General features: G+C 39.4%; 1 protein-coding gene across 4 annotated transcripts in view; it reads left to right on the top strand.

Annotated features, from left to right (window-relative positions):
* The window catches only part of LOC126108564 (zinc finger protein 93-like), a 73,227-nt gene that overhangs the window by 41,435 nt on the left and 12,994 nt on the right, over positions 1-18,798 (top strand). For 2 of the 4 annotated variants that reach the window (XM_049913849.1, XM_049913850.1), the window contains one exon: positions 16,460-16,497. The exons of the other annotated variants lie outside the window; for them this stretch is intronic. In XM_049913849.1, coding sequence (XP_049769806.1) covers positions 16,460-16,497 — 38 coding nt within the window. The remainder of the gene's footprint in view (positions 1-16,459; positions 16,498-18,798) is intronic. 4 annotated transcript variants of the gene reach the window in all.

Here is an 18,798-nt window from a genome sequence, read left to right as displayed (position 1 = left end):
CTTGAGCATATGCGTTCCTGCTCAGGTGCGTCCGTCGTCATCTGCAGTGACTCCCTGAGCAGCCTCCAGGCCATCGACCGCTGCTATCCCTCTTCTCCTCTGGTGTCCTCTATTCGGGAGTCTGTTTCCACCATTACCCACTCTGGTCGTTCGGTGGTTTTTGTTTGGACGCCAGGTCACATTGGCATCCCGGGGAACGAACGTGTTGACAGGCTGGCCAAAGGGGCGATAGAAGCCCCAGCTTTGGAGATCGGCCTTACGGCTCGCGACCAGCAGCTGGTGTTGCGCCGTAAGGTGCTTGGGATGTGGGCTGCTGAGTGGCGTGGCATGACAGCCCCGAATAAACTGCGGGCTGTCAAGGAGACGACCGCTGTGTGGCGTTCCTCCCTGCGGGCTTCTCGCAGGGACTCGGTGGTCCTGTGTCGGCTGCGCATCGGCCATACGTACCTGACGCATGGCCATCTCTTGCGTCAGGGGGATCCCCCCCTGTGTCAGTGTGGGTCCCGGCTGACGGTCGGCCACATTTTGCTGGAGTGTCCTCGACTGCGCACACTCCGGCAATCTTTTAATCTCCCGGGCACTTTGGCTTTGGTTTTATCCGACGATGCCTCCATGGCTGATGACGTTTTAAATTTTATCCGTGGTAGTCCGTTTTATGGTTCGATTTAGGGAGGTCCTGCACCTTTCCCTTTCTGTGTCTTTTGTCCTTGTGTCTGTTGCTGTTCTGGTGTGCCGTGAGATGGTTGACTCTTTCCCTTTTTTTTCTCGTGGTCAGTCAACCAGTCTCCGGCCGTCTTCCTTTCTTCTGTTTTTTTCTGTCTGGTGTTCCTCTGTCCTGTTCTTCTCTGTAATGTTTGTTGCTCCATTTGTGTTCTTTTAGCGCCTGGGGGGACGTCTCCTCCCCCTTTGGTTTTTACCTGCTCCGTAGATTTTCGGCTCGCCTGATTTTGGAATGGGGGACTGCTGACCTTCGCTGTTTAGTCCCCCTTAAACATCCCAACAACCACCACCATACATATGAATGTGAAATATCACAACAGTGTAGTTTCTTGCTAATTTACATGGTTCTCTTGGTTGTTATGAAACACATACCAAATTTCAATTATGGCCTATCTAATTAGAGGCCAGTGCACACGGCATGATAATTTCACAGAGACATTCCTAAATACAAATACATCTAACAAAATAATAAAGTTGTAAGGGTAACGCTTGCTGCTGTGTGATAAATTTAATTCAGTGGCTTTAATCAAATAGTCAATAGTCTGGAGTCATTTAAGTTCCAGAGAAACAGTATCCGTATGTGTTCATTGCCCAGCTTAACGTATTGTTTATGAGTTTGCAGGTTTTGATTTACTAGTAATATAATTTAAAGTGAATGTTGAATAATTGTTTATGAAAATTGAAGTCAATTAAAAGTTTTTCAGTGCTGCATTGAACACATGACACATAAATGCACAATTTGATAGGGGTCCATCGCTGTCAATTTTAATGTTTTCATGTGTAATATCAGTTAGTAAAATTTTGTCTGGAAAGCCATTAGCAGTCAACCATGCATCTGATTTTTTATCAGGTTAGTCAGCAATATTTTATGTCAGATTCTTTGAATGCTTCCCATTTTACTATCCTTCCCTGTTTTGGCTGTGTTTAGCTTTTATTTGTCAGCAAGGTTAGAAGTGTGTTTAAATCTGTGACAAACATTCTCTTTGCTTCAGTAACAGTTTTCAACACTGGGTCTTTCCTGTCCCCCAAAAACTTGCTAGACAAGTGTATGACCAGAGTAAGTATTTGATCCGTAAATATTTTACATTTTCATCACTGTAGACAAATGTTTGATAGTGGTTTCTCGGATAACTTGCAGTCTGATTCCTGTCATTTACTAAGCATATTTTGCTGTATTTCTTACCATTTTTTCCAATACCAGTAGCTATTGACGCTATTACAGCCTGATAGTCTCAGGTTCCCTCCTCCGAAGTGATTGAATATTGAAGTTTGAGTGTGTTAGTTACTATTATAATTTTCAGAAATGATGTTCATCACTATACCGAACAAATCTCTGCATTCGCAACACTTTCAGTTGCTTCCTCTCCCTTTTTTAACAGAAAAATTATAGTTTCACCCTACTACAGTTCCATGATGATGAGGAAATTTACCTCAGGACACAAAGGAGTCTGTTCAATGTAGTTTCCAACACAGTCATGTGCTACAGTTACTAATGCTTGTGTAGTAAAATATTCTTATAGATGCACACCTCAAAGAAAGGTTAGTCCTGTGAGATATTTTGCCAGTGAATAGAAGCAGCAATGTCAGTAATCTTGCTGCAGCTCCACATTGTGCATAGTGCACAGTGTATGCTCGCAGTCCCAACTTGTATGCTTTAGTCAGATTAAGCCACAGACAAACATAACATAGAACTAAAAAAAGTGGTATATTCATTCTGTGATAACTGGAGTTGAAGCTAATAGTTCTGAGGCTGCTGGCTTGTTCTTTTATATGTAAGCCATTTATCACAAGCTCTGTGCTTAAATGTGAAACAAATAACAAAATAAATGTAGAAAGAAAACTAATGGTATCTATTCATACAAATAGATTCTGCATTTTGGAACTATAAATTCTAGGAAAGGAAGGACATATACACAAGGAAAAAAATTAAATCATGTCATTTCCATGCCAGGAGCTGAGGAAGAGGTAGTAGTCTGGAAAACCCTACTCCCATGTGGTGGAATCTGTAAGGGAGTGTAGCAGTGTCTGTTCACACAGTCATTTGAGAACTTGAACCAGCTGGATCAATCACTAAAAAAACCTTACTGTACATTAAACATATTGTAAGAAAAATAATATATGGCATTGATAAAGTTCTGTAATTACCCTTATATATTTCGTGTGTAACAATCAGTTGTGTTTGATGACAGGTTGACTTGATCATCTTATGTGGTGGAAATCTGACTGCATGAGAAATTTTCAGATACCTTATGTATGTGAATGAATTTGCTGCCCACTATATAAAGATCTGACTGTTCTTTTCTTTGAGTGAGGATTGGTTTCCTCTGTTCAGATCACATCAGACCATGTACTTACGGATTCTTGGTACTATCGAGAGAGCATCAGATTAGATTAGTGGTTTGCATAACAAGACAGTAGTTATCTTGACGTGTTGTTTATTGTCTGCCCCCTTTCATCTCATTGTAGGTCTAAATTCAGCTCTACTGGCTTAGTAAAACACTCAGAACATGCTTTTTATGTTGTATTTGCTTCCACTAAAATAAAGGCCCCCATAAACAGTCAAAGGTTTTGCCAAACTTTACTTCGTTTGCCAAATATTTGACTTGGTATAGTACTGTTTGCCATGTTTGTCAAGGAGAGATCATGTTACACGAAAAATTTTGATTGATGGAAAATTTGACAAGATTGTGGACATTGTGTCGATGACACACCACATGTGTAGGGAGACATTGTTTTATTACAATTTATCTCACTGTATCATAAGTTTCTAGAACTATAGAAACTATGTTCAAGGATAAAAAATAACAGTGACAATTACCGTACTGGTAGAGGTATCACATCTCTCCCAGCCATATATTGTGGAGGAAGAGATTGTGAACCAAATCAATATTTTATGCAAATGAGAGTGCTATGAAATAAAATAAATGAAAGTTCTCCCGGTGATGTGGACTATATATTCCTACACTGAGATATTTTAATGAACTGTCATTTGTGGACCAAGTAGAAGAAAATAAATTTTAGCATACATTACTTATTTCTTCTTTTTCAGTGTGTGGGCAAAGTTATTAAACGTTTCACTGTTCATCCACATAAAGCTGATATAATCATCAGGTTCTGATTGTAACATCTCTGTTAACATGCTCTTGTGTGTATATTTACCGCTCATTCTAAACAATTCCCGGACCAAGTCATGCTTTTCTTCTTCTTTAAACACAGAACTTGAGCTAATGTTAGAAATATATTTTACCTGCATTTGTAGCCATTCCCATTAGTGCCAAAATACAGCATACGCGGAAAGCGTCTACTTCAGAAGTAAGGTTAAATATATATGTGCCTGTTTGTCACACCCGTGGCTGGATAAGAGTGAATTTGACAGACTGCTCCCTTATGAGGGCTTTACAAGTGTTTGACAGTTTTGTTGTCCATTTGAAGAAAGTTGATGTAATCATTGGGTTCTGAGTGTAATATTTCCTTTAATTTGCATCTTCTTCTTTAAACATAGTACCAAAGTCAGTGCCAGGACTGCTTTGCCTGCATTTGTGACCATTCTCACTGCTGTCAAACAAAATATGAACATGAACAGTGTCCACTTCTAAAATGACATTACATTGGTAAAGATTGTTTCTACATGTATGGGTTTGCTTGGTCAATCTATGGCTACATAAGAGTGATCTTGTCGAACACGTTTGCTCATTTATAGGGTCCTTAAGATTCTTTGAGCAGCTTGCTGTAATTTGTTTGCAGTGCATGTAGTATCTGCTCTACTACAAAGATTATACAAATGTGGAACTACAATTTTTTCCTTCTTCTTTCATTATGGGCTAGCTAAGCCTTCGTTTCTTTTTCCTACTCCTTTACGTGTTCACTTTCTTCATTACTCTCTTCCTCTGTCCATTTTTGCTATTGTGTTTTTGGGAAAGTTCCGCCTCTCAACTTTGTTTCTATATTTGGTTCTGATCTCAATTTCTTGCATATGTATGCCAATTTATTCTACGTTTTCGTGCACTTCTCTAAGCCAGCTGGATTTTTCTTTAAATTTTTTGAACTTCTGAAAAATTCTTATTTTTAGTATGTTATCTTTTCCTAAGTTTTTGTGTAATTTTTTCCTACAAGTTTGTGTACTTTTGTATTACTTCTTATACTGTTGTTGTTCTGTTTCCTATTATCTTCTTTTCTTTTTTCATTGTCATTTATTGATCCTAAAGTAATGTTTCTGGTGCATATATGTATTCTTACGAAGACTGTCTTGTAATGTTGCATTTTTTAATTTCTAGAGAATGAATTTTTCCTTTAAACATCTTTTGTTAAGTGAAATGAAATGTCAATTTTCCATAATCTTTCTCTGATGACTTCTTTCTCCCCTACCTTTGGTGAGATGAATTTTCATGGATATATGTTTGTCTACAACTGACATTTCCATAATGAATGCTTGTTTTGGGTGTCACGTTCTTGCTGTCTGCCGTTACATCTGCATATCAAAGAAGATTTGTAATTGGGAATTTGCAACTGTTTTTGTATTTATATCTTTTTTTACTTCCTGTACACTTAAAATTGCAAAAACATTAATGAATGTTAACCAGTTACTTGTGAGATTATCCATTTCCCAGTCAATTAGTGTTCCATTTTTGATATTAGATTCTGACAATTACATCTTCTCCTGACCGCTTTTTGATGGACACATTTAACCAAGACTGGAGAGCATCCATTACTTTGTCCATCATCATCATCATCTGGTTAACTCATTGCTGAATGTTATGACATAATTTCTTCTTTCATTTCTTAAGTAACTGAATCTACAACTAGATGTCTTCATCCACAGCAATCTTCAGCTCTTCTTAATATAATGTGAAGTGGTAGGCAGGTAACCTTTTTCTCTTGATCCAATTATCTGCTTGCTGCTCTTCCTTGTGGTCTTCAACCTTTTACTGTGCCTAGCAAAATTTTGTTTTCCAGATTATACCCTCCCCTTCTCAAAAAGTACCCAAGGAACTGAAGTGTCTTTGACTGGTGCTAAGTCCTGTAATGGAGCACTTGTTCGTCTTTCTGTCCATAGTACATGCAACATAATCTGTCAACACCACATCTCAAAGGCATCAATTCGGCTCGTCACTGGCTTTCATGGTCCAGGGTTTGCAGCCATACAAAAACACAGAAAACATCAATGTTTCCACAAGGAGCATCTTTGTTGTTTTGGATTTTGCGTAGTTCTGCAATATTTTAGTGAGTGTGACCATTGTGGCATTGTCGAGGACAATTCTTCATTTTATTTCTTTGTCATAGTTTCCTGTGTCAGTGATCGATCAATGATCTACATACACACTATCATTTACTTACTACCTCTAGAACCTTTAAGTGCCCTATAAACTGAATCTGATTTAAGCCTTGATAACTAACAACTTTTAGCTTTGTCCATGTTTATCTCTAGACAGATCCTCAAGTTCATCCTCATGTCCTGCAGTGAGGATAGTATCACCTGAAAAATACAGATTTTCCTGCCACAAATTGAAATTCCATCATCCCAGCCATCCAGCACTCCCCCCAATGCCATGTTCTGCATGGATGTTATATAGTTATGGGGACAGTATGCAACTTTGTCCAACTCCATTTGTCACGCTGAAAAACTGTCCACATTTTTTATTGCAGTACGACTGTCATAAAGACCTTTTAGTGATACTACTAGGTGTTTTGGGACAGTAATCTCATTAAGCATATGCCACAACTTGTCTGAAATGATAGTCAAAGGTCGTTTTATAATGTAAGAAACAAATTAATGCAAGGACATGGAATTTGACTTCTTCAATTACCTGCTTCAAATTCCATTAGACCCTTCAAGTACCTTTATGTGCCACAAAATCTGCTTATTCTGCAGCAATCCAGCTTGCAGGAATTTCTTTGTTTGTTTGATTTATCATGTGCAGGAGGACTTCACTAGTATGTGAAATTAATGCTATAGTCCTATAATTGGAGCAGTCCCTGGATGATTGTTTTCTGAGGAGAGGGATTAGAACAGATATTGTCCATCGTACATCTACCTCCACATCTACATGGATGCCCTGCAAATCTCATTTAAGTGTCTGGCAGAGGGTTCCTCGAACCACCCTCAGAATTCTCTATTCTTCCAATCTTGTATAGCGCACAGAAAGAACAAACTCCTAAATCTTTCTGTATGAGCTCTGACTTTCGTTATTTTTTCATGGTGATTGTTTATCCTTATGTAGGTTGGCGTCAACAGAATATTTTCGCATTTGGAGGAGAAAGTTGGTGATTGGAATTTTGTAAGAAGATTGCCCCGCAACGAAAAACGGCTTTTGATGATGACCATCTCACATTTTGTATAATTTCAGTGACACACTCTCTGTGTTTCATGGTAATACAAAATGTGCTGCCCTACTTTGAACTTTATCAATGTACTCCGTCAATCCTATCTGGTGAGGATATCACACCGCAGAACAGTATTCTAAAAGAGGATGGACAAGCATAGTAGTGTAGGCAGCCTTCTTAGTAGATCTGTTACATTTTCTAAGTGTCCTACCAATAAAACGCAGTCTTTGGTTAGCTGTCCTCACATTTTTCTGTGTGTTCCTTCCAATTTAAGTTGTTTGTAATTGTAATTCCTATGTATTTAGTTGAATTTACGGCTTTCAGATTTGACTGATTTATCGTGTAACTGAAGTTTAACGGATTCCTTTTAGCAATTGTGTGGATCACCTCACACTTTTCGTTATTTAGTGTCAGTTGCCAATTTCACACCATAAGATATCTTTTCTAAATTTTTTTGCAATTTGTTTGGTCTTCTGAAGATGTTACTAGTCGATAAACGACAGCATCATCTGCAAACAACCTAAGACAGCTGCTCAGATTGTCTCCCACATCATTTACATAGATAAGAAACAGCAAATGGCCTATAACACTACCTTGGGGAATGCCAGAAATCACTTCTGTCTTACTCAAGGGCTTTCTGTTAATTATTATGAACTGTGACCTCTATGACAGGAAATCATTAATCCAGTCGCATAACTAAGGCGATATTCCATATGCACGCAATTTCACTACAAGCCGCTTGTGTGGTACAGTGTCAGAAACCTTTCGAAAATCCAGAAGTACAGATTCAATTTGAAATCCCTTGTCAATAGCACTCAACTGTTCATGTGAGTAAAGAGCTGGTCGTGTTTCACAAGAACGATGTTTTCTTTGATGCAATTCAAAATGTTCGAACAAAATATATGTTCCAAAATCCTGCTGCATAGCGATGTTAATGATATGGGCCTGTAATTTAGTGGATTACTGCTACTAACTTTCTTGAATATTGGTGTGACCTGTGGAACTTTCCAGTCTGGATCTGTCGTAGAGCAAATGGTTGTATATGATTGTTAAGTATGGAACTACTGCATCAGCATACTCTAAAAGGAACCTAATTGGTATACATCTGGACCAGAAGACTTGCTTTTATTAGGTGTTTTAAGTTTCTTCACTACTCTGAGAATATCCACTTCTTCGTTACTCATGTAGGCAGCTGTTCTTGATTTGAATTCAGGAATATTTACGTCTTCTTTTGTGAAGGCATTTGGGAAGGCTGTGTTTAGTAACTTTGCTTTGGCAGCAGTGTCTTTGCAATCTTAGCTATCACGGAGAGAAGGCATTGATTGTGTCTTGCCACTAGCATACTTCACATAAGACTAGAATCTCTTTGGATTTTCAGCCAGGTATCGAGACAAAGTTTCATTGTGGAAACTCATTGTATCTCACATTGAAGTCTCTGCTAAATTTCGAGCTTCTGTAAAAGATTGCCGATCTTGGGGATTTTGCATCTGTTTAAATTTGGCATGTTTTTTTGTTTTTTCTGCAACCATATTCTGACCCACTTTGTGTACCAAGAAGGATCAGCTCTGTTGTTTGTTAATTTATTTAGTACAAATCTATCAATTGCTCCAGATACTGTTTCTTTGAATTCATGCCATGTCTGGTCTATACTTATATTAATTTGAAATGAGTGGAGATTGTCTCTCAGGAAGGCATCAAGCGAATTTTTATCTGCTTTTTTGAATAGGTATACCATTCATTCATTTTTGAAGAACTGGGGGTTACAATATTCATCTTCCTACAACAACCCTGTGTTCACTAATCCCTGTATCCGTTTTGACTCTCATTATTAACTCAGGATTATTTGTTACTAAGGGGTTAAGTGTGTTTTCACAACTATTTACTATTTGTGTGGGCTCATGAACTAACTGCTCTGATACAGTTTTCAGAGAATGAGTTTAACACAATTCCAGATGATGTTTCACGCATACCTCTAGAATTATACGTGTGTTTTTACCAACATATCAAGAGTAAATTAAAGTCAACACCAACTATGATTGTTTAAGGTTGGTACGTATTTTAAATCAAACTCAATTTTTCTTTAAACCTTTCAGCAGTTGTATCATCTGAATTGGGAGGTTGGTGAAAGGATCCAATTATTATTGTATACCGGTTGCCAACAATGACTTCTGCCCATACTCACTCACAGGAACTATCTACTTCAATTTCATGACAAGATAAAGTACTTCTAGCAGCAACAAACATGCCACTGCCAACCGTGTTTAGACTATCCTTTTGGAGCACCATTAGGTTCTTCGCAAAAATTTCGACTGAGCTTATCGCTGGCTTTAGCCAGGTTTCAGTGCCTATAACTATTTGAGCATCAGTGCTTTCTATTAGTGCTTGTAGATCTGGTACTTTCCCAACACAGCTACAACATTTTACAACAGTTATACTGATGTATCTACGTTTTTCTTGTGTTTGGCCTGCACCTTTTGTGAGTGAAGCCCTTTTAACGTTTTTGCGGGACCCTCTTACCTAAGAAACCTCCCAGTCCACACCCCACAGTCCCTGCTACCCGTGTAGCCACCTCCTGCATGTAGTGGACTCCTGACCTATTCAGTGGAACCCAAAACTCAACCACCTTATGGCGCAAGTCGAGGAATCTGCAGCCTTCATGGTCACAGAACAATCTGAACCTCTGATTCAGACCTTCCACTCCGCTCTGTACCAGAGGTCCACAATCGGTCCTGTTTACTATGCTGAAAATGGTCAGCTCTGCTTTCATCTCGCAAGCAAGACTGGCAGCCTTTATCACTTCTGTTAGTCGCTTGAAACCAGAGAGAATCACTTCTGATCCAAAGTGACACATATCATTGCTATCGACATGAGCTAGCACCTGCAGTTGGCTGCACCCTGTGCTCTTCAGGGCATCCGTAAGGACCTGTTCCACATCTGGAATGACTCCACCTGGTATACACACGGAGTGCACATTGGCTTTCTTCCCATTCTCAGCAGCCATGCCCCTAAGGAGCCCGCCCTATAATGAGCCTAATGTTGGAGCTCCCAACTATCAATAATCCCACCATCGTGATTGCCCAGATCTTGCAGGCTGAGGCATTTGCTCTGAAAAAGTCAGGTGTCAGCATCTGGCTCAGCTACAGTGTCAGCCACAGACAGCACCTGGAATCTGTTTGTCAGACTAACCGGGTAGGCCTTATGTGCAGCCCCCTGGGAAGTCTTTTTCCAACTGCTATGCCTTGGGGTGACCTCTCACTTGACCACAGGTGAGGGGTCAACCTCAGTGCAAGCAGTAACTGAGCTGGTCACTGGTGAGGACCAATCATAGGACTCAGATGTGAGTTGGATACCAACGGCCGGTCCACGTCAGTGGTGCCCATCTACTGTGTAACCGAAGCCATCACAGCCTGGAGCTGAGAGAGAAGTATCACCAACTCTGCCCACATTTGCACACAGTAATCACAGTCTTTAGGCCATTCTCCAGCTTACCACTGCATATTACATATTAAATGTAAAACACAATTGTCTATCTCTCATCACAGTCTGCTTTTCTTTGGAAATACTGTGTGCTCCTACGTTTGTTGTTTTTCACGTCCTTGATGGCATTTTCAATTTCACTGAATAGAATATCAGGTTCCGTGTCTGATTTAATACAGATTTTCTCTTCCTTGATGGTATTTCCTTCACAGTACAGTGTTTCACAGTATTGTTTCTGCCTGACTAGTGCCGATTTCTTGTCACTGACGATGTTACCATTTCATCTTCTATATCTCAAGTATGTCTTTTGAACTCTTGAGTAAAGGTATTTCTCATCATGAAGAGTTCATGTGTTTCATATAGCTTTTGATGATGCTCTATTTCATTACAAATACTGATGATGTAATGTGTCTTGCAGTTTGGCAGTTTCACTATATTTTCCCATCAAGTGATTAGTATTTTTCATCTGGAGCAGATTGCATACCATGTTTCTTCATTGTGCTCCTCTGTTTGATCAGCAGTAGAGTAGTGTTCAAAATCCAGGAAATGTATTCTTTTTCCAGATTATTTGAGGTTATTTTTGTCTGTAACATGTCTTATTTCTTGCCTTAGTGATCAGTTACAGTTTCATCCACATTTTTGTGGACAGCTTAATATCATCAATGCCATACTCTGCACCAGCATAGGACCAAAATATGTCTATGTTGCCCTACCAAAATAAAATCTTTGTGATCTCTGTCCCTATCCCCAGGAGAAATACATGTGTAGTGGCATCATCGATGTTGTTGAAATGGCTGAGAGGGCTTACTCTGGGATCTAATCTAAAATTGAGTATCAGAAGAAAAGAATATACAGCTTAAGTTCTAAAATACATACAAATGGATAAGTTGTTATTCACACAAAATTCCACTAACCATTCCCCACGTTCAATCCTCATGCCCAAGCTGTAAAGTCCAACTACATGTCTCATGTATCCAGCACCTATAGTATCACCTATTTTCACATTAAACTCATCCTGGGTGACTAATATTTCCTTTTTAGGCATCTTTCTGACAGTAATTCCTAGCAGCTTATAAAACTGTTCAGTTTCTATGTTGGAGGAAGGTGCAGTGGGAGCAAAACCTTTAATGATGTTGATACTGAAAGAAGCAGGTTTCATTGTAATTGAAATTGTTCTCTCACAAATAGGCTCTTAATTCACGATAGCATTACTGAGGATCTTAGAAATCACTATAGTGACACTATTTCTATTCACATCCAGGAAAATATATTCTATTCGTAGCTTGAGTCATGAAGTGGCCATATGCTTTCCAGAGTGTCTCAGGGAGTCAGAGTATGTATCATGAGGATCCATTTACCTCTCCATGATAGCAAATGTTCCTGTCTATGAGAGACCTTGCACATGCCAGGTTGCAGTCCTTGTAACGATTTTCAAGTATGGTTTAGACTGATGTGTGCATTCTCCTCTCACACCCTGAGATATGACTGGGAGGGCTTACTCTGGGATCTAATCTAAAATTGAGTATCAGAAGAAAAGAATATACAGCTTAAGTTCTAAAATACATACAAATATCAGGCAGGGTTTAAAGAGGTGCATCCTATGTAGAACAGATCATTGACATTGTCATGGGAAGATAACGGGCAATTTTCCAATGCCTTCCATCTTTTCTAATTTCTCCTCAAATCTCAAACAAGTCAGAAATTTCTGCCATAAGTTCTATTCTAGATTCTGTATTTGTTAGTACACTCCTGGAAATGGAAAAAAGAACACATTGACACCGGTGTGTCAGACCCACCATACTTGCTCCGGACACTGTGAGAGGGCTGTACGAGCAATGATCACACGCACGGCACAGCGGACACACCAGGAACCGCGGTGTTGGCCGTCGAATGGCGCTAGCTGCGCAGCATTTGTGCACTGCCACCGTCAGTGTCAGCCAGTTTGCCGTGGCATACGGAGCTCCATCGCAGTCTTTAACACTGGGAGCATGCCGCGACAGCGTGGGCGTGAACCGTATGTGCAGTTGACGGACTTTGAGCGAGGGCGTATAGTGGGCATGCGGGAGGCCGGGTGGACGTACCGCCGAATTGCTCAACACGTGGGGCGTGAGGTCTCCACAGTACATCGATGTTGTCGCCAGTGGTCGGCGGAAGGTGCACGTGCCCGTCGACCTGGGACCGGACCGCAGCGACGCACGGAGAGCACGCCAAGACCGTAGGATCCTACGCAGTGCCGTAGGAGACCGCACCGCCACTTCCCAGCAAATTAGGGACACTGTTGCTCCTGGGGTACCGGCGAGGACCATTCGCAACCGTCTCCATGAAGCTGGGCTACGGTCCCGCACACCGTTAGGCCGTCTTCCGCTCATGCCCCAACATCGTGCAGCCCGCCTCCAGTGGTGTCGCGACAGGCGTGAATGGAGGGACGAATGGAGACGTGTCGTCTTCGGCGATGAGAGTCGCTTCTGCCTTGGTGCCAATGATGGTCGTATGCATGTTTGGCGCCGTGCAGGTGAGCGCCACAATCAGGACTGCATACGACCAAGGCACACAGGGCCAACACCCGGCATCATGGTGTGGGGAGCGATCTCCTACACTGGCCGTACACCACTGGTGATCGTCGAGGGGACACTGAATAGTGCACGGTACATCCAAACCGTCATCGAACCCATCGTTGTACCATTCCTAGACCAGCAAGGGAACTTGCTGTTCCAACAGGACAATGCACGTGCGTATGTATCCCGTGCCACCCAACGTGCTCTAGATGGTGTAAGTCAACTACCCTGGCCAGCAAGATCTCCGGATCTGTCCCCCATTGAGCATGTTTGGGACTGGATGAAGCGTCGTCTCACGCGGTCTGCACGTTCAGCACGAACGCTGGTCCAACTGAGGCGCCAGGTGGAAATGGCATGGCAAGCCGTTCCACAGGACTACATCCAGCATCTCTATGATCGTCTCCATGGGAGAATAGCAGCCTGCATTGCTGCGAAAGGTGGATATACACTGTACTAGTGCCGACATTGTGCATGCTCTGTTGCCTGTGTCTATGTGCCTGTGGTTCTGTCAGTGTGATCATGTGATGTATCTGACCCCAGGAATGTGTCAATAAAGTTTCCCCTTCCTGGGACAATGAATTCACGGTGTTCTTATTTCAATTTCCAGGAGTGTATATCCTTTAAGAGCTTCTGTGTGTTCTATAATATTCCAGATGCTTTAAGAATTTTGGATGAGATTAGTCTTTATTTACTGTCAACAGCCTTTTGAAAATTTACAAATGTTCACCTGTATTCTTTAGCTCTTCTAATCCTTTGTGATATTATCAACTTCAGATTATTGATTTGTTCTACATAGGATGTAGTTCTTTAAACCCTGCCTGATATTCATATGTTTTAGAATTTAAGCTGTGTATTATTTTCTTCTGATACTTTGAAATTCTTGGTGAAAGTCAGAATAGTATTTTCTTTTCTTTTGGACTTTGGGATATATCTTGGATTACTTCAGGTTTGTTAAATTCTAGTATGCTTCTTGGCCCCTCAAACTTTTTGTCATACCAAGTTTACTTTCTTCATTCCTAAAATACAGATCCTTTGCTGAAATTTTCTTAATTTCTCGTTATGTAATTGATAAAAGTTCCTGTTTCTTTTGTCCATTGAAGTAATGATTAATCACATGTAATTGCTCTGTCTCATACTTTGCCTCAGCATTTCTAAAAATCTGTTTCCTCTTTGATGCTATAGTCAACAAATTCTTGTGTGTTGTTGTTAGGATATAAGTTTTCCAGGCCTGTAGTCTTTTCAACTCCATCATCACACTCCAGTGTCCACCATGGATGTTTTCTCATTCTTTTCTCTGGGATAGCTTTGTCTGCTGCACAGGCTAATTCCTTTCTTATTTCCCCTAGTTTCCAGGCACTTGAGGAATTCGGTATCTCTTTAATGCCCACCGTGTCTTTGAATCTTTTTGGAATATGCTCACCATTTATTCTAGACTGGAAATTTTACTTTTATCATTGAAAGATACTGTTCAGTTTCTACATGGATCCCTTTCTGAATCTTCTTTATTGTCTTGGACTCAGCTCTGTTCTAGCCACATGATCTACCTGAAATTTTTCTCATGGTGTTGGGTGATCTCCCATGTTTTTTCAGCAAATTTTTTAATTTTGTTGACTTTATTTTCATATGATGATTTTCATAGCTGTAGAACTGTCTTTCCCATTTGTATTTTTGTGTGTGTATGTGTGTGTGTGCATGTGTGCATGTGTCAGGGGGGAATGAATGGTAGGATAGCTACTAACAATGTATGTTCTCTGGAACTTTGTTCAGTTCACATCCACATTGTTTTCATAACTTCTGCTTTGTCTACGTTGCTTTTGTTACCTGATTAATTGGCGGCACATGTGTGCTAATTATTTTGTACCTCTTACTGACACGTTGAATTGTGAGGGGAGAATCTTTCTGAAGGTGACAAAAACTTCTCTACCAAAGGTAGGAAAGATTTGTAAATTATGAATGCAAGTGTGGCATCGTTTTTTATTTTTATTTATGCCCAAAGTCATGCAAGAATTTAAAAATGAAAACATCTTGGCCCTGGACTGTTATTAAATGTATTTGTTCACAGTTGTGATTTCGACTGTGTCATTTTCAATTTGTAACACACTGAAGTGTTTACATATTTCATATGTACAAAAAGACAAGAGTTTGCTTTGTCTGTATACCTATATTAGGACATGATGTAGCGCTCTATACAATAATGTCTGTCGAATCCGTCATACTGGACTCTTTAATTTCCACTGTTCCTGCATCAAGTGCGACATTTATAGACTTCGAGTGAGTTCTCACTTGAGAATGGCATAATAGACAAATTTTCAGTTGTTAGTAAATACATATAACAACAGTTCAGGCAGAAAATATTTTCCTTTCTGGTTTTTTTTTTTTTTTTACCAGGTTCAACATGAGAATCTCACAATAAAATCCTTGCATTTTCTCTGGAACTTTGACCAACTCATGTCCACATTGTTTTCAAAACTGTTCTGTTTTGTCTACATTGCTACCATTATCCTGATTAATTGGTACACACGTGCTAATTATTGTGTACCTCTTATTTACCCATTGAATTGTGAGGGGAGAATCTTCCTGAAGATGACAACAAATTTGTTACCAAAGGTAGTGTAAATCTGTTAATTATGAGTGTAGTGCCTAGCTGTGGCTCCATTTTTACGATTTTATTTCCTGTTTTCCCCTTGAGGAGTCTACAATTATAGGGATGTGATATTTCTTCACAGGGTATTTCTTCTGTGTAAGTCTCTAATTTTGTGATGTCATTAATTTGTAGTAAATGGGCATTATGTCAATAGTTTATTTGCCAACATGTATTTGTGTTTTGTGTATTTGATGTGTCAACCCCATACTTCATTTAGGGTTTGAATATTGTGGTTGTTGGGATTAGAGGACACTCTGACCCTCCTCCTCATGCTGATTTTGGTTCTGTAGACTATAAAGGCCCAAATGCATCACTTGTGATGATGAATTCACCTTCCCGAGACCTAAAATTTATAATGAAGAGTGCAAAAAACTTTTGTGCAAGACAAATGCATAGGACAGATATAAGATTTTTCTTACCACCTATATTTAATTGAATTAATTAATTTATTTGTATATTTTTTGAAGTGTCAAGTAGGAAGTATGCAAACAACTAAACCTATGGCTTTAATAGTTACCTATAGTACTAAAAACAAAATGGTAAAATGAAGTGTGAATTTTTACATACATTATAATCTGTTCCAATAACCACTATGATTTATGTGGCATTTCTTCTCTATTTCTATTTGTAAACATTGCAAACAATGTCCTTTGGAACAATCAGTGTTTTTTTTTTTATAGAATTTTATTTATTTAATGATCCATTACATGTAAATCACTGGTAATTTCTTTAAATATTTTAGGTGGTAACATCAACAAGATATGCATCCAACAGTAGAAGGTATGTTTCAATTATTCACTGCAGAATTTTGTGAGTAGTATAAATTTTTATTTGCTCCATGTGAAAGTATTTGAAGTATAAAACATTTCATAACTGATGATTATTATTATCAATAAGCAACAATATTCCAAGGCAGTATGGTCAGTAACCCACTCTATACAACAGCTGTTATGTTGTTCTGTCTCTTAATGAGAGGAGTGAGCTTCTAATAATCATGCAGGAAACTGAAAATGCAGGTGGAATGTCAGCAATTATATTGTGCTTACTGGAACATCACGTGGAAATCACTGAAATTCCACAGATTCATCTTCTTGAATACATACCACTATAGAACCAATAAGAGGAAAGACTAGATATACAGGGTGAGTCACTAACTATTGCCACCAATAATAACTCTGAAAGTATGATAGGAAATGAAAAGTTTATGGGACAAAAGTTGCATCGGACAATGGGGGCTAAAATAAGACGTTGGTTTTCTGTTGCTAGGATGGGTCACTTCAAAGATATGAACAACAACTTTTTTTTTTATTTGGCACTTATTTTCTGATAGCAGCTGTCAAGACGAATCCAATAATGTGTAACAGTAAGGTCTTTGAAGGTCACAAAGGTGCCATGAATGTCCAGTTACAGCTGTTCGAAGTGATGACCATTGGTATCAATGCAGTGCTGCAATCTTCTTATCATGGACTGAGTGGTATTCCTTAATCACATCGGCACTTATTGAAGCAAATGCTCTGACAATTCTCTCTCGCATATCTTCAGGTGTAGTTGGAACGTCTTTATAAACAATGTCTTTTACGAATCCCCACAAGAAAAAATCCAGAGGCGTCAAGTTGAACAAACGAACCAGTCATGACACATCTCCTCCATGTCCAATCCAACGATTTGGGAATTGTCTCTACAACTCATTTCTAGCACATCAGGAAAAAATGTGCTGGACACCCATCGTGTTGATACCACATTCTGTTCCTTGTTCCTAAAGGTATTTCTTCCAATAATAGACCTACCATATTTGCTCAAATCTAAGGCACAACTGAAAAATGAGACTCGAAATCAAGGGGAAAAATTTGCCCGAATCTAAGCCACACCTGTAATTTGAGACTCGAAATTCAAGGGGAGAGAAAAGTTTTAGACCACACCTCCAAATTGAAACGAAGTTGGTCCATTGTAACATGACACACAATTTAGGTCGAATGGATGTAGATAAACCTACAGCAGTTTGGTTCGAGTCATAAGCTGAACAGTTAAGATTTACCAAGTAGCCATTGCTATGTGTCAGGCGCTCCGTCCGTATTTATACGGGTACCCTTCCTTTATCACGTGATTCGTCTGGTTTGAATTGGTTGCTTAGTGTGCTTTGATCTGATAAGTGCCGTTCTCTTTGTTATAGGTGTTCACGTCACTCTTAAGCTGAAAATGCAGTATTGTACTGTGTCATGCATTGTTTGTCGCATTCTGATGAGTGTTTACGACCTTTAGCTGCTCGCGGCATGGCTCGCTTTTGTGCACGCTACCACTGCTTACAATAAAAAAAGAGAGGAATTGTCTCATAAGTGAAACAATGCCAAGAGACTGCTATTTGTTGTTACTTACACTGCTGCTTTCATTGATAAGGATCAACAAGAACCAAATAATGTACTGCGTATGATAGAAGATGTTCTGAATGAGAGTTTAGTGAAAATTTTTCTACATTTGAAAATCTTTGCAGACGCCTCTTTAGTACATTATATTCTGCACAGAAATTAGTCATCTTAGAGTTAAAAATCTAGTCAGTTGCCGCCCTTCATTTCTGACTGTATCACTATTCAGCATAAGAATAATACGAATATAAACATGACATGATATGTATATTCTTCCGTGTTTGCTGTTGTCTCACTCTAGTTTCGTGGTTTATTAGGCAGACAAGATTTAAATGAGATAGCAGCAAACACAAAAGAATACACGGCATAATGTTTACATTCTTCTACATTTTCTTTTAATTTATTTGCTGACACAGAGGTGTTGGTGCCAGTATTTATCTTTGTGCCTGAAAAGCATGCCTGTGAAGTGCTACATATATTCGATGGCAGAAGTTAGTTGTGGTGGCACCTACCAACATTTTTCAGAACTTCCACTTACTTTGCACTCGATTCTAAGCTGCAGGCAGTTTTTGGATTACAAAAACCAGAAAAAAAAGTGCAGCTTAGATTTGAGTAAATACGGGAATGTTTCTTGCAGGAATGTGGTGTACTTCCTACCATTAAGATTTCCTTCAATGAAATAGGGGCCTATAATTCTGTCTTCCAGAATCCCACACCATAC

This window comes from Schistocerca cancellata, chromosome 11, assembly GCF_023864275.1.
Source record: "Schistocerca cancellata isolate TAMUIC-IGC-003103 chromosome 11, iqSchCanc2.1, whole genome shotgun sequence".
NCBI classification, from domain to species: domain Eukaryota; kingdom Metazoa; phylum Arthropoda; class Insecta; order Orthoptera; family Acrididae; genus Schistocerca; species Schistocerca cancellata.
This window is presented reverse-complemented; position numbering and strand designations above follow the sequence as displayed.